This window comes from Rhyacophila brunnea, unplaced genomic scaffold, assembly GCF_057557595.1.
Source record: "Rhyacophila brunnea isolate RB1 unplaced genomic scaffold, BYU_Rbru_1.0 scaffold_3, whole genome shotgun sequence".
NCBI lineage: Eukaryota > Metazoa > Arthropoda > Insecta > Trichoptera > Rhyacophilidae > Rhyacophila > Rhyacophila brunnea.
In genome coordinates this window covers 6,782,300-6,800,065 of record NW_028232965.1, presented here as the reverse complement: position 1 = coordinate 6,800,065, position 17,766 = coordinate 6,782,300, and the positions used below count along the sequence as shown (strand labels likewise).

The window sequence follows — 17,766 nt, the reverse complement described above, 5'->3', positions numbered from 1 at the left end:
TATTGCGCTCGGTGTACCTACACCATGGTCCCCACATCCTGAAACGGGCCCTCAGGCTACGATATTAGATTAAAGGCAGTGTGAAACACTACATTAACGTTCTTCAAATTGTGTTTTAGTTCAAATTAAGGGTACTTATACAGTGAATTATTGGCGATTTTTAATACATCTACTTTAATATTGGAGCTGTCGAGTATCGACACATTATAATCAAAAACTATATTGCACAATTATATAAGTAATTGAAAATGTTCATGACCATGAAGTATACTTTTTTTACTATTAAAGCTAATTTATGATGTGTGTTTATCTCACTTATCTGGTCAACCCGACACGCCGGGCCCCCCACAGCCCGGGCCCCCAGGCTAGAGCTCTGTCAGCCCTCCCCAGCCATGACCGACACTACTCCGGAATTCGGGTGGACATTGAGAATTTTTGACATTTTCATTAGGGATTGTGTTTCTAAAAAAACCTGACATTAGTGTTTCGAAATTTTTGTGTTAAAAATTAAAATCTACGAATTTTTTCTAAAAAGGGGAGAATTATTACAAATCATTTTTTGTGTCTTTATTTGTCTAAGCCCAAAGGTATAGTTTATTGGCTTTCAATTTAAATGTTTAAAATCATTCTGATAATTTTCATTTTTGGGGGGTGCCAGGGCCCCTTGCCCCCCCCCCCCCTGGTTGCGCCACTGCACGACACATTGGGTCTTTACGCTGGATTGATCGATCCCACTTCTTGATAGACGACCACTTTACCAACTCAGCCACCATGGGTGTATTATTAGTTTTACTTATTACTTATAAGTACAATACATAATAAACGGTACTGAAATGATACCAATATCTCAGGATTATAGGTTAACCTATAATATCCATGTGTGAATTGTGGAATAAACACTAACTACTTATTTTTGTGTTTTATTTTAATTAACTACCTAATAAAATGTTTTCCTAATTCCAACCAATAAATAGCTGTTTTTATAGTTACCATTAAGTGCACTTCATAATATTAAGTACTTATAAAAATCATCAATTATTAATACTTACACGATAATATCTATATTACACAAGGAATTATAAATCTGGATCTTGGTAAAATAAGTGCCAATATCAAAATTTGCCAATACTAAGTTAAGTGTTGAAAAGTTCCTAAAAATGTTCAAAAATTGCTTTATTTTTTGGTCTTTTCCAAATTATTTACTTGTATTAAAAACAACATAAAAATCTATCGTGCATATTATTATTTATATTATCAATTAATGACTTTGAAAGGCATTAAAGAATCGTTTGTACTGGAAAAAATGACATATCGACATAACCACTTCTTTTACGAAGGTAAAGAAATATAATATTATTTACTTACAATTTTGAAGAAAATAATGCTATTTTGGTAACGTATAATAATCATGTAAAATTATAACACTTAAACCATCGGAGTATATGGAAAAGAAAGAAGAAAGAAAATAAGTAGGTAACTAAATTAGAAATAGTTTCATATTGTAATTATATGTATGTAGTTTCAACATTAAATTATTTAAAACCAATAAAGACATCTCATAAAATTCGTATTGAATCTAATTGGAACTGCAAACCAGCGCCACATGTTGTAGAATACGCATTCCACGGTGAAATGTATTCCACGGTGAAATGTTCAACGAAGAACTCGTCATTTGATTAAATGTTGCACGAACTCATGTTTCACGTACTGCGGCACACGAATAAGTGTTCTACGTTGAACTGTTTACGTACAAATTTCCGGATACGCAACGTAATGCTACTATTGGCGATTCTTGTGAATTATTCGTCGAATAAAAAAATAGTTAATTAAAAATTATTAGCAAGTTCAAGTAAGTTACAACACAAAATTTTGGAGTGATCCGGGACGTCGGTTAGTAATTAACTCGTTCAGTGCGCTCACCGCGCCTAGCCCTAGGCCATTACAGGTCATTAGCATGTTATCAAATTGGGGTAATTAAGTGGTAATTAATAGCTCAGCAGTGAATGTATTAAAGTAATACCTACTTTGATTTAAAATACAAAAGCCGATCGCCAATAGTAGCTCAATTTGGAAAACGCTTCATAAAGTATTAGTTAAAATCTGTCGCAATTAACTATGACTCCTTTCGCATAGTGGTCTGTATGCGTGTGCGCGATACCCGAGAGATGCAGGATCGATTCCTGCGGGGTGTCTTACTTTTTTCAGAAAAGGTTTTTTCTATTGGTTGTATATTTTCTCAGAAATATTCAAAGTTTTCAAAATTATGTTCAATATTTTGTTAGTTTTTGAATCTCTCCGCGTTGTCGATTGTACGTTCGCGAACATACCCTTCATAGTGAAAACGTAATTTAACTTTATCTTCGGATGATACAACAGTGAAAAGACTAAGGTTGCTCCATCGCTTTCTTTCAATCCGATCTTCCGCACCTCTTTTACAGCATCCATCGAGCAGGACTCTTGCGTCGCTCATACATTCTCCTCCCAGTGCATTCATGATGGACTAGCTTCTTACCTATCTCTTTGGAATATCCTGGATATTACATACCCAGTTTAGCTTCATGAGTTTAGGAGCCTGGAGAGTTTCGAAACCTAGTACATTCGTCACAACCAATAATTATAGGTTATTATTAGCTACACTTCATCTATAGGTCTGTATATCTACGTCTGAATCTCTCTGTTAAATGTGTCAGTCAGTCGAGTTGCTTTTGCAATCAGTGTGCACGAGTCTCTTCCATACGATATTGTTGCTATTTCTGTGCGTATGATAATTGTATTGAAGAGAATATTTATTTTCTTGTGAGACGACAAGACGACTGGCTTGCGGTGGATATTTGATATTACACTTAAAGAGAGGCAACTAAAAAATATAGAAATCTTCATTCGCTAAATATTCTAATTAATGTAAGTATCATAATGTAGGAAAGAAGAAGAATAAGTAATCATCACAAATACATATGAGATGTATTTACATTTTGTATTGTCATATTGACAATAAAAAAATGTGTAGCGGCGTGACTTCGAAAAGAGACCCATAGATGGCGCGGCCCATTGACTGGATGCCGCAAACGCTATGTAGACGGATTTGGATTTAACTCTATGTTAACTACGTATTTTTTATCTCTCACAGTTTTACAGCCAGTCAGCTTAGTCTGATTAGCTCTGACCATTTTGATCATACATGTCCTCTATTTTGAAACTAAGCACCTTACACTATCGATACCTTCTTTTTTCGACCATGTCCGATCCTAATAGGATCATATGGGCCTCCAAGGAGTGGAGGTTTGTTTTGTGTTGGACCTACCTAAACTGAACTAATTCTTTGGCAAGATCATCTGGTTACTTGGTCGAGTGAGTCATCATATCATGTTAATCTATTTTCGTGTACCGTTTAAAGTATTCTCTGTTATTGTTGATTAATCTCTGTGAACTCTGAATAAATACTAAAACCGTAAGTGTTTCTATTTTATAAATAAAAAACAAACTATAAATGTGAATTTTACCTGTTCGGCGGGATTCGAACCCAGATCATCCAGATCTCAAAACGTAACTTTCTACCAACTACTTTCAAGAACTAGACTATGACATACATACGGTGTAATGTGTAAGAAAAGTAGACGTACACATCAAAAGATGGTTCCTTCTCAATGTACTGAAAAATAAGTAGACATCCATTAAATGAATATGTAATCTTTATTAACTTTAATTACAATAACAAATTGTATAAATATTTTCAATAAATATAGCATTTAAGGCACTTTGAACTCTTTTTCCTAAGTATTTGTTACACAATAAATAAAGAATCATATATATGATTAATTTACCTAATCCTAGCTTTAGAGTTATGTTACAGTCATTCAAGTCATTTTTTTTATATATTTAATAACATAGGGAACATAATATATTACAGTTCTTATATTACTTCACATTATTATATAATAATTAGACATACGTAAAACACAAGATAGTTAAAAATTTCATCGATTAAATTTAGGTACATAGAATCAAAATATTAAAAAATCGTGTAAATAAATCGGGACCGCGAGTTGTGTGTTTTCATATAGAAATAATCTACTATTGGTAATGTCAATTAGAAAGCAATTTGTACAACAAAGTTGCATCGTGTATCAATGCATTCCACTTACGTGAGAATAAGTTTAGGTAGACGTAGTTTAGTTTCATAAATTTCTAAAATATGGTATATTTACCTCACTCCAAATAGGCATTTTCTTGTTTTTTTTTTATATTTAAGGGGGAGACGCATGCCAGCAAAGAACCTAGCGGAAATATACGAAGCTTGCAATTTGAGATTTTTTTTTGATAATTTACAATTTCAACTGTATTATTTAATAAATATGTATCCGAAAACATTAAAAAGATTTTTTATTTTTTTTTAAACTTAAAGATAAACTTACAATTGTAAAAAAATGTAATAAAATGTGAATTCGTTGCAGGGTCAAATCTTATTATTGCATTATATTTTATGGTCATAATTATCATTAAAATTTAGTTTATTAAGTTTTAGATTTTATGTGGTGTAGATTTTTGACTAATTCATCATTTTAAAAAATTTTATATATATTTAAAAAAACATCGATTTTTATAAAAATATAAATGTGTATAACTTAAAATCCTTTTTATTTATATCAACTCGAGCTTCAATATTGTGACCATGCCTAAAATAAAATTTGATATAAATAAAAAGGATTTCAAGTTATACACATTTATATTTTTTTAAAAATCGATGTTTTTTAAAATATATATAAAAAATATTAAAACGATGAATTAGTCAAAAATTTACACCATATAAAATCTAAAACTTAATAAACTAAATTTTAATAATAAATATGGCCATAAAATATAATGTAATAATAAGATTTGACCCTGCAACGAATTCACATTTTATTACATTTTTTTAAAATTGCCAGTTTACCTTTAAATTTAAAAAAAAATAAAAAATCTTTTTAGTGTTTTCAGATACATATTTATTAATTACTACAGTTGAAATTGTAAATTATCAAAAAAAAATCTCAAATTGCAAGCTTCGTATTTTTCCGTTAGGTGCCTCTTTTCGCCTCTGATAGTATAAGCATCCCCCTTAATGTATTATCTTACTATTTTCGTTGTGTTATTTCTCTTTTTATGTGTTACATGTCATGTTGCGAACATTTAAGCTTATAATTCGTAAAAAGTTACTTGTTATTAGCATTTAAAAGTAATACATAATTATATTGGTGGTGATGTACTGGAGCATTTTTTCATGTGCGTCCTCATGTTGCTACTCTGGCTAAACGTGAGGCTGCATTTTCCACATGCGTAAGGCTTGTTTCCAGTATGGTAGTTGAGATGCGTCTTCAGATGATGCTTCTTGGTGAACGATTTCGGGCAGAGAGTACACGAAAATGGCTTGACACCTAATAGAAAAAAAAACGATAACATCATAATAATTTGAATACACACGAAACAAAAGAATACCTGTAGAGTTATTCATTTAATATAAAATGGTGCTAATTTTATATTGCATAACACGATGCAAGAAAAATCTTCTCACTAGTGATTGTCTATACTAGTGATTTCCAAACTGGGATTCCTCTGAAGCCTGAGATCCACGAGCCAAGTCAAGAACATACAAGAATTCGTGAAATCTTGCTAAAAAGGTACAACTTAAAATATTTTTGGGAATAGTGTAATAAATGAAATCGCGTCATATTATATTATAATATTTGCAATTATATTAGCGAGAGTTTTACTATGCTTAAATTTCAACGTATTCCACACCAAGAAATTACAAATAATTATCAATATTAATTTAATCGATTAGCACAGTAATTATTATTCTTTTTCGGTATTATACTATAAAAGCTAGTGTATTATCGTCGTGGATGAATGAAAGCTGTTTCCCTGTTTAATACGTCAATTTTCGTATAACATTAATTTCTTTGCGAATATTGGGTCAGTGAGTATTATTAGGTTAGTTAGGCAATTTATAAAACAGAGAAATAGAACGATGGTGTCATGGAATTTTATTTTTAAATCATAGTAATGACGTATCCGTTTATCAACCGACCTGAATGTAGTCGCATATGAAGAGTCATGTTGGACCTGTCAGCGAATCGCTTTCCACAAGCCGCGCATGCGTACGGTTTCTCCCCGCTGTGGGTTCGCGCGTGCTGTTTCAGGAGCATCTTCCTCGAGAACGCCTTGCCGCAAGCTTCACACTGGTGAGGCTTCACTCCTGTTAACATAAAAATGACATAATAACGTTTTAAAATGAGTAAATTTATCAATTCGCTTATAACAATTGTTAGCCTTAACAACCGCCGATTGGGGACTGTGAACCTTTTTGTATTTGTAGTAAAAGGAATAAAATGTTACTATCCTTAGTATCTTTAAATAAGTAATGAAAGTAACAACACACCAAATTACTTAAATCTATCGATAATACCAATGTAGAGATATTAAAAATAAATCAAAAACAAGTTTTTTATAATGATAATACAGAAGTTGTGCAAAGCTCTGCTCTGCTTATCTATCCAATATTGCGTATAAGATAATAAATTAATACTATAATTATCAGCATTGTCAGTGGCAGATTGAGGTATTTTTGAAGGCCCATACTGATTTCGAGCCCACCCTCACGATAAAAATTCAATCAACAATTACGACTTTATTTTATATTAAATTTACAAAGGTCGTTTTATTTCATAATATACAATAGATACGTACGTGTGTCGTATATTATGATATTTTGTTTGTATTTCATGGCTAGTTTTAAAACATCGAGAGACGAGAGATTACAAAAATCTGCTCTGCTGATAATATGCTAAGTTTGGCCTCTGCAATTAGCCAACACGGAATGTTAAAATTTGTGAGATTTACACCTGTTGTGAAAAATACTCACGTGTTCAAAATTTTCGAAATTGTCAACAACGCGAATGCGCAAATCCCTCCACTAAATGGCTTAGGTATTCATATTTTAAAATTTATAATGAAAGCTTTCTATTTTAATGACAATTTTTAAAAGGCGCTTTTAAGAAAAAAATATTGATTTTATTTCATTTGAATTTACTAACAGTTATATATAATTTGAAAACATCTCATGTAGGTATATAACAACTATAAAAAACCACTGAATTCGCGCCAATATGCTTTTCAAATTAAGCTGCGGACATCCTACTCAATTAAGATGACTTATTTGACTAGTAGTCCTTACGTGAAATGCTTATCCAATTGCGTTAAAAATCTTGGTTTGTCGTTAAATTTCTGTGTATTGATAATTCAAGATAGATATCAATAAATGATAATTACTAAGCGATGTCCAGATCACTCTAAATTTTTAGTTTTTAACGTTCTTGCACTTGTTAATAATTTAATTCGTTCAATACAAGAAAAAGTTTATTACTAACAGTTTAGTAGTTGTTGTATATACTATTATATATATATTTAAAAATGGGTTCGGTTCAGTAGAGCTATAATAGATCCATATGTTATATATATAGAATATATATATATGTATATATAATATAACATCAAAATAGGTCGATTTCCTTTCATATTGTATAATGAATCATAAAGAATAAATCGTTATCCGCAAAAAAGATCATGTCTTAAATGTAATTGTTATTATTACTTCAATCCAGGCCGATTTTAATTACTTTATAATAAACGCTTCGTTTATCCCATTGAAAAAGAAACAAAATGATTCCCCAAAGATTTTATCGTTACCTTCTTTTTAAATATGAATCATGACTTTTGTTCTGCGAACGTTATTTTTTTAAATTCAATCAAGAATGAATTAAAAAAAAATACGCAGCCAGAGATGAAAATTATGATGGGCAACTACAGCACGTAAATAAATATGTTTTTTTAATCTCATTCATATTTCAACTTAATATAAATGGCAAAAATTCTAATAATTTATTTAGAAAACTTTCCCAAACTTAACATTACGTAGTAAACAATTTTACGATATATTCAAGAAACAATATTTGTCAATGAGTGAGAGTGTCCTGTGCGTAGAGACATGGTCGTGATTTTTAATCATTTACTGAGTATTGGATATGGCATCTAAAAATAAAAGTCCACTCTTAAATGACCCTAGTCTAGCTCTATTCAAAACAATTCACTTCTTTCAATACACAGATGAATGTGATTAAACAATGAACTCAATATCAATAAAGGTGTATATTGTAAAATTACGTTCATAATAATAATATATTTGACATAATATTCTGTGAACACTTAAATATTGAAATTTTGTATCGTAGTAAGTCAATGAATTTAATTTTAAAATCTACAGTATTTTAGTTAAATCAGTATTATCTCCAGTTTTTTTGATAGTGGTGAGTTTAGTATTGTCAGATACTTTATTTTAATCTTGAAACAAACAATAACTTATCTGCAAACAAGATTACTTATTGTAATTTAAATTATTGCATAACATGTATCTAATGTAGATACTCGAATTATGTATACTTAATTAATTTGTAAGATGCATTTTTTACCTTGTTCTCATTGTCAATCTCAGTTTATGAGAGGAATTTTAATAAATAGCGAACTCAAAAGTAACTGGCCAACGGAAAGTGCTTACACATTTTCTTGCTATGAAACGTCCAGTTAAAAGTTCAATACTTGTATAATACAATATAATATTTTTTTAAATGGACACTTGCGTACAACTGGGATATTTTTAATGGACGATGTACCGCTATCCTGAATCATTTAATATTTACGACGCTTCTCTCTTAAGACAACTTTATTTTATGTACGCAAATGCATAATTGATTTTCGGAACCATAAACATGAAATCATGATGATTCCGTGTTTCGAATAAATCATTCAAAAATTCAAACGAGATAATATTTTATATTTTCGTTGATTTTATTCAGAAGCGGTTTATTTTAACGAAATTCATAACACGACTTTAAAGTGTATTTAAAACACATTTAAAACGATTAATATATTATGTTTATTTTATTTACCTGTGTGTATTCTTACATGCATATTATAAGCCACTCTCTGGTTGAAACTCTTCGGACAATGAGGACATTGATACTCTTTTCGATTCCTGAAAAAGGTTTATTTTAAATATCCAAATACAATAAATAGTGCCTTAATAATATTGAGGCTCATAAACAAAATGTGCATCCTGTAGGACATAGATATTATGTATATCAGTGTTTTTATTCGTGGGGAAATTTGAATGTTTTGGGGGGCATATGTGCAAATCATTAATATGTGGTACATTTTTTTTGTTGAAAAACGCATTTTCGAAAATATTTTTTTGATTTTGCAACCATGACTTTCAGAGAAAATTACTGTTGCCATTCCCATTCTTTAGCGCTGTCAATGGTTTGTTACTAAAAAAAAGACATTGTTTTGATATCACAAACTGTGGAGATTTAAGATTAAAATTTACCAAATTAGTACCTCACATAAAAACTCTTTGCAGCTCAAATCAAGCACAAGGATCGCACTAATTTTCTTCCGAGTTGTACATTTAATATAATATACATGGGTACTTACTTACGAAAGTCATATTCAAAATAGTATTGCCTATGTGCATTTTTTATTTGAAACAATTCATTTTTTTTAGAATTTGTTTGTTAACTATGAAGAGATTTTTGAAGCGTTGAAGTGGGGCATGCCACAAATAAGGTTGGGAAACACTGATTTATATAGTGTAACAATATAGTACTTATAAACACTTTTACATTTAATAGTTATTTCTGAATAAATTATTGTTATTAATCAGTACTGAATATAAACATGAGAAAGGACTAGAATTCAGTATTATTTTTATTAAAACTACACGATATTTTATATTATATGCATATGATTGTTGTATTAAAAATATAACCCAATATAATCATCCATAAATTATAATTGTTACCTAGTTTCTTAATAAATATTGTCTTCTACTATTGTTAGAGAGTTCTTTAAATTCTAAAATTAATTTCATACTCGTACACAATTTTAGCTGACTGCAAAAAAGTGATAGATATACAAGAAATGGTTGTTAGCCACTCGGTCAACCCTTTCAGTCTCTGCTCACTTTGGGACATTGATCAAACTACATGAGAATTTTCCAGACGTGGGATTTGATCCCACGAATATACGTTAAAAATCAGTTTTTCCACTCAAGATCACCTCAAGGCACAAAATTTACATACAATATTTGAAAATAGTAACAAAATTTTCTCTTTTAATAGAATAATTAAATGTGCAGATTTAAATTTTATTATCAGAATTATTTTAGCAGAAATTTATTAAGGGTAGTTTTAGGTTTTATAATATATCAAAATATAACAATTATTTGTCTTTGTTAACATAAGAATTAATGCATTAGTAAAATTGATTTTTACGAATATTTAAAATGTTAGTACTCTTTTACTTTTTTAATGTAAAGTTTACCTGTGAATTTTCATATGACTACTCAAATATCCTCTATCGTTGAAATATTTCCCACAAACATTGCAGGTGGCGGCGAATTCTTTCGTGCCCTTGTGAACTGACACGTGGTATTTGTAGTTGCGCAGTTGCGAAAAGCACTTGTCGCATTGTTCGCAGCGGTATCTGGCGCGGGAAGAGTGTGAAGCCACGTGCAGATCGAGAGCGGAAGCGGAAGTGAAAACTTTTTCGCACACTTCGCACTTCATAGAGCTTCTAGACGGCCGCGCATCCGGCGCCGGTAGGTCGGTTAAGCTTTTAAGTGAATCAACTTCTTCACCCACAGTAACATCACTAGTTTTAACAACATCATTCAGATCATTATAAGTTAATAACTTATTTGCACTACTTTCATGATTTGAAATATTTCTCTCTAAAATACTTTTTAACTCTTGATTACTACTTTCTGTGTTTTTTAACAGCTCAACATGTTGTTTTGTTTCAAAACTAGTCATATGATTTTTCATTTCATTAGTGTTATCATTGTGACGCTGTAGTTCTTCAACTTCTGGTAAATTATTATTTGTATCATTGCATGTGTCATTCTCATTACTACAGATTTTTAATTTAACCACCGTAGAATCCGATCGACTAGGTAACATTTTTGCTTTCTGAAACATAATTATTATTAGATAGAGAAATTAATTGAAATTATAATTTGGCATTACTTTTACCATGTAGTTCAGTAGTGGGCAACCCTTCACCCGCGAGTCGTTGGCGCGGCAAAGATTTATTTAAGAATATGTCAAGAATTAAAAAGTTTTTATTGTTTTATAAAAAAATCGGTTAGAATCATTATTCGAAAAATAAATATTTACATAAATACAACCCCTACAAAAAATGGTACATATTTAATTTTGCTCTCGTGAAAATAAAGGTTGCTCATTATTGATGTAGTTGATACAAATGGTTTACCAAATCTATTATTAAATTAGCTACAAATCATTTCGCACTGCAGCTTTCTTCACAATTTTGTGCTTTTAGAATTATTTTCCAGGACTGCACTGTGGTAAATAAAACTTGCCTCAGTATACAATTAATAATGATTATTTAGAATAATCAAATACTGCAGATAGAGTACAGTATACGTTCATACAATATAACATAATTTTCAATAGGATGCCATCTTAATTATACCAGTAAGTATATTTCGATGCTGCAAATTCATAGCATATACTGTTTTATGTGATTCACACCAAAAACTTTCTGAACGCCATAAAGTGTTGTATCTAATCCAAAAAGTTCAGTAGAATTTCTGTGTAACCAAACACAATTAAAAAAATTACCTATACGAGGTGTAATTATTATGTTTACACTGCTATTCTTATCAATTATTAATATTCTACGCCGTAAGATTTTGAAAAACACATAAGTAAGAATTTTTATATCCGTAATGAATATGCTAATAAGCATTTTCTTACCTCTTTATTAAAATTTCCACAGTGGTCTTCTTCCTGTTTGTTGACATTTTTATAATTACTATTACAATATAAAATTGGCCCTCTTACACTCCATGGGCATTGTAATACTTTGTTGTATAATACTTTTTTCTTTGTACGAAGAACATTTTCTTCAACAGGAATATCTTTTACCGAGTTCCTGCAATCACTGTATGCCATTTGTTTGGAATGCATTGGAGGTGAATCGAATCCAAATCTCAATGAGTTTTTTGTATTAAAATTACTATCATTACGATGTTTGTGATTAATTGATAAATCAGAGATGGAACTTATAGGTCGACAAACATATTCATTTGCCTGTGTATTATTCACCTGATCAAATGCACTGTTTGACGTGTGTTTTAAAATGCTATGTTGAATATAATTTTCAGGAGGTTTGTGTATTTTTTTAGTTACTTTACTTCTGTCAGGAGTCAAATCAAGGATAGATGAAAACATTTCTATTGGCATTAGCGAAGGAATAGGTCTAATCACTTTTTCATTTCTGTAATTAATACTATTTTCACTATGTTTATTAAATCTTAATCGATTATTATTTAGTTCACTGTTTCTATATTCTGTATGCATATACATTTTCTTCAATCGTTCTTCACTTAGTTTTTGAGATACTGTAAGATTTTTAGAATTGTGTACTAAGTTTAATATTCCGGCGTCCTGAAAATTATTTGATCTACTATTTTCAATTGACGTCTGAAATGTATTATTCAAATTTATTTCGTGGTCGTGATACTTTCTTTCTTCTGTTGACGCCATACTCCTATTTCTAGGTGGATCTTTCTTATTATTTTCATTAGCGTCTTCCAATATTTCACACGATGAATCGCTAAAATTATCACCATTACAGATATCATTGCATTCCGACTTGAAAGAGGAATTTCTCAGATTTTCGGCAATTATTGGAGCCAAATACGGAAGAGTGTTACAAAAATTCGTCGAGAATTGGTGATCAAGAGATTTTTTTTTATCATATACATTTGCATCCAACAGTAGTTTCCCTATATTACTAGAATACGACGGTATCTTTTTGTTTATATTGTATTGATTCAAATCACATTCTGTTTTATTTTTATTTCCCAGAGCACTTTTTAAAATATTACTTTTATATTGTTCGTAATTTATAATATCGGCGTTAGTAATATTTATGTCGTTAATTGGTGTCCCTGGCAAGTCAATTAATGTATTTTTAGATATTTTATCACTTTTTATAAATATTTCAAGATCCAAATTTTTGTCATCACAATTGTCTTTAAGTCTATAAACATTTTGTGCCAAATACTTTGATAAGCAATGCAATCTATTCAACGCTAATTTATCGTGAGTATATGTTTGGGTAGCAGTATTCATATTTATGTCTTTACGATTTGTTTGGTAGCATTTTTTATCACCTTCCGTCGAAAAAAATACAGGTTTCTTATTAATATTCGCACTTTCAATATTGAATGTCATCGCGCGCATTCGCTTTATATCATTTTCGTCGATATATATCAGGAGTTGTTCTGATAAGTTTAAAAAATCATTCAATTGATCCGGCAGTAGATTAACTTCTCCGTTGTAAATGTATTGTAATAAGGCTTCGACGGTGTTTGCTGAGACGTCCGCAAGAACGATCGTCATCGGAACGTCTTCACTCGGCCTGGATAACAAAAGCCTCTGCAATTGAAAACATTCAAGCCTTATAACACAGATAAAAATGCAATTAATAATTAAAATAATGCCACAACACATATTATTATCTCACCAGGACCAATGCTTCACGTCAGTTTTTTATTTATTGGAGATTGAAAAAAACAAATATTCATCTATTTAACTGTCAATTATTGGTGGAAATACATTGTATTATTAATTAACATAACATACAAAATGTAGTACTTATTTCACTTAGTTGATTAATAATTAGAACCGGTTTCGTCCGTTTCAAAGATATATCTTCAAATGCTACAGACACAGAACAGATAATAAATAGAATTCCGATAGGCTATATACCAATACAGTAAATTTTGACTCAGGGGTTTGAATGTGTGAGTGTAATACGAAAATGAACCACGCATTATAAATGTGCAAGAGTGTGTGTAATACACTAATATTAAATGAGCGCCAATGCATAAACCGAGAGCAGTTGTCAGTATTCGACGTATGACGTATTCTTGACACGTGTTTAATTTCATCCCGTATTTTTCCTTACTCGAGATCGGTTGCCTGCTTCTCCTTACCCGTTAGGTAATCCAGTTCCCACTATTTCTGAGTTCCCTGTCAACGGAATATTTAACAGTAGTGATATTTAAGCTAGCAAATCTTAAAATTAATAAACTCTCATTAATATATCACTATACCTACTGATATAGAATAAAATTGAATACATTACTATATTATTACTGTATGTGTAGTAAAACAAAATTGAATGAAATCCACAAGCAAGTTCACTAAAGCACAGTTATAAATTTTTGTATTTATAAACGCCCCCTAATAGTCAGTTTACAGCGTGAATTGCGAGTTCTGATCGTCTTGTATATACCTACTTCGAATGGAATGCGGTAAACTTTATGCAGTAATTGTAAATTATCAAACAAATATTTTATGGAATTATTTAACGTATTGCCATTTTACAACGTTTTTATTAGGTCGTATTCTTATTTGTCCAGTGGTTGTTTATCCAGTATCTTGCAATCGATTTTTAACTAACTTTCCGACTAGCTAGATATTTGAAAATTTTAGAATATATCAGAACACGATGCCAATGCATTCTTTTAAGACTTTTAGCAATCTTTAAGTAGAATTGAATTCATTTTCAGTTAATTCTGTTTTGTATGAAAAGTTATTTCGGAAAAAATCCGTTAAAAGTAAAACAGTATTATTGGTTGCTAAAGGTCTGGGGTCCTAGCAACTAAATTATTAATATATACATGCGTTACTATGGAAATCAATATGAAATGTCAAAATGACATTTCAGTATTCTATATTAATTCAGTATTTCTATCAAGTACATTTTTTTTGATCGTTTAAGCTAGTCAAGTCAAGTTTATATGATTCAACAAAAAATTAAAAAACTTTGTACACAAAAAGTTCTTTTTATCTTGTAATTATTTATTTATTAAGAAACAATCATTTATTGGGGATAGTTTACCGAGATGCAATCGAAGCAATAAATACCACTACTATCGTAAACTACAACTTTGCGGCGTGGACCAACTATAAAGGGCCATACACCGAGAGCGATCACCGATCACACCTTTGAACATTGGACGTTAAAACATGTAAAGATTAGAAAACTACTGTATACATACAAAATAGTATTTTAACGTCGTTTTATTTAAAAAATATAACTGTAATATTATAATAAATTCACATATTGATTACATACCAAATTATTATTATTTAATATATTATAATCATGATACCCTTACCCTTATAAACGGACTCGCTGAAGAGAGAACAATTCGGTGAGCTCTATATTTTCTTCCACCAGCGAATATTGTGACGTCACACCAGCAAGGAGAGTTAGCTGCTTCTGTTAACCACCTCCTTAAAGTAGTTTCACACATCTTGCCAATTCCTTCAAAGAAAAAGTATATATAAGACAAATTACAGTAGTGTATTATAATACCAGTGTGTTACTTACACAAAGTAATGTTCTGTTTGAATCTTATTTATAATTTTACATTTTCTAAAAAAATAAGCCGTAAATGCGCGCGCATGGGTCTTCTGCGCAACTCTGATTTATAAACATTGTTTTGAAGTCAATGACAGATGAACAACTGTCAATTACCTACATGGTCACAGTCATGACGTATTCTGGGTCGGAACCGTTTCGTCGTGTCAAGCCTATCAGGCACAATTAGCAATGGTGCAAGGCTAGTCAATGCGCTGTATTTTTTTTATTGGAATTGTATTTTACTGTATAAAATTGTGTATGTTTTTATTTTTATTCTTCTCTCTTGCAAGAGTAATATTAGTTATAATGTAAATCTCATGTTGTGAATTTCCTGAATTTTGATGTCCACGATGTTTTGTTTTCATAAATAAATAAATAAATAAATACAACAAATGAAAAAAGCGTTACTGTCGTTTGCATCAGTCGCTGAAAAATAGTTATTAATTAATATGAAGTAATACGTGCCTATTATAATATATTCAATGGTAAACATTTTTAAAACATGAAAAAGAATTATTGGATGGTTGACCATTTTGAATGACTTTATTAATTATTAATTAAACGTGGAAATAGTAATTTTATATACGCAAGACATTTTCCTTGACAGTGGTAAAAAAACATTTTTCTAAATTATAGAAACCAACATAGAGTTCGAAATAAATAATATAGATTTAGATACTTTATCGTACATCCTTCCTTGGATTGACTTTGCAGCTAATATAATAAATTCTATGATTTCCGTGGCTATTTCGAATTGAAACTATGAGAAATCATTTAAATAATGTACTTAACTATTTGTAATGTTGGTCGTTTTTTATATTCTTTCATTTAAATATAAATATTTGTTATTTTTGACGTATTTTTTATATTCTTATATATTGATTTTATCCTGATTCACAGCCTTGCTACGATAACGATCTACGCGCTACATTTCAGACAGTACAAGGCAATTAGCGAAACGCTGGATCGAGGAATAAAATGGTACGACATTGCGCATCCCTTATGTTCCAATGCGTGACAAGTAATAAAGTACGTATAAATACGTCCATACTAATGATTATTTGACGTGTTCGATAAATGATAATAAAAAACAGTAACGGTTTTTTCTGCAACTCAACATTTTATTATGCGTCTATACAACAACATTTTTTATATTTACGATTAGTATCAATAGATTTCAATTATTGTTTCTTTCAGATTCAATCAATCACGTCAATTTATCAAACGCATCCTCATTAACATTGATTCCGTATGACTAAATAATTCATCAATGAGCGTTTTTTTTACTTTATCATCAGTGCTGCTACCACACGGATCCGCACTGGTTTGTTCGAACTGGTTGTTAACTTTGCGTAGAACTAGTAGTAATCATTCTCAGATAATCACATTATACAAACTGGGTACTTATAGGGCTGCCGTTTGTTTATATCTTTTCTGTTGTTAATTTTACGAATTTAGGATTAGGGATATTTTCGGCAATATTTAACTGGATACTAAATACACATCATCGACATGTAATAGACACCTTACGTTATATAAAAAATAATGATTTCAAAAACACTTACGTATATATATTTAACGCATTCGCTGCTGAATAGATAATGATTTTTTAATTAGCACCTTTAAAATGCACGTTAATTACATCGATCGGCCGCCTGGTCATTACGCGCCGGGTGCGTCTTACGCGTCCAAAGTATTAACGATGATATATTAGTAATAGAATATATTGCTCAGCAAGGTTCACATGGTTAGAGAGGAAGGATATGCCGTTGGAACCAAGAAAATGAAATCGTGTGCATGACATCTTGCCCGAAAATAGATAGATAATATAGATCAATTCTAAATAGATATTGATATGCATTATATATTTTTTGATTAAATATTGAATAGTTATTTATATAGGTACTTAATTCAGTTGGTACTTATTTTGATAAAGTTTTATAAGTGCCTCACGCCCACGATGGCCGAGTGGTTCGCAGATTCGAATCCTAGGTCTGGAAATACTCATATTGTTTTTCAATTTGTTTTTGGAGGCAGCGTATGAACCTAATAGGTTGAGCAATTGGCTAACATGCATTTCACGTAAAAACAAAAAAATCTCTTAATACAAACCTTCACTCCGTGGAGGCAGGCCCACATGATTCTAATAGGATGGGACACGGTCAAAAGAAAAATGTTAAATCAATAAGGTTACATAAATAGGTATGTTAA

General features: G+C 30.7%; 1 protein-coding gene across 1 annotated transcript; it reads right to left on the bottom strand.

Moving 5' to 3' along the window:
• Nucleotides 1-5,223: 5,223 nt before the first annotated feature.
• LOC147067806 (uncharacterized) lies at nucleotides 5,224-15,445 on the bottom strand. Its single transcript, XM_085952459.1, has 6 exons — nucleotides 15,308-15,445; nucleotides 13,366-13,556; nucleotides 10,411-10,740; nucleotides 8,979-9,064; nucleotides 6,065-6,232; nucleotides 5,224-5,411 (listed from the first exon to the last, which is right to left on the bottom strand). The coding sequence occupies exons 1-6, from the start codon at nucleotides 15,443-15,445 to the stop codon at nucleotides 5,224-5,226; spliced, it is 1,101 nt and encodes a 366-aa protein (XP_085808585.1).
• Between the last annotated feature and the right edge of the window lie 2,321 nt (nucleotides 15,446-17,766).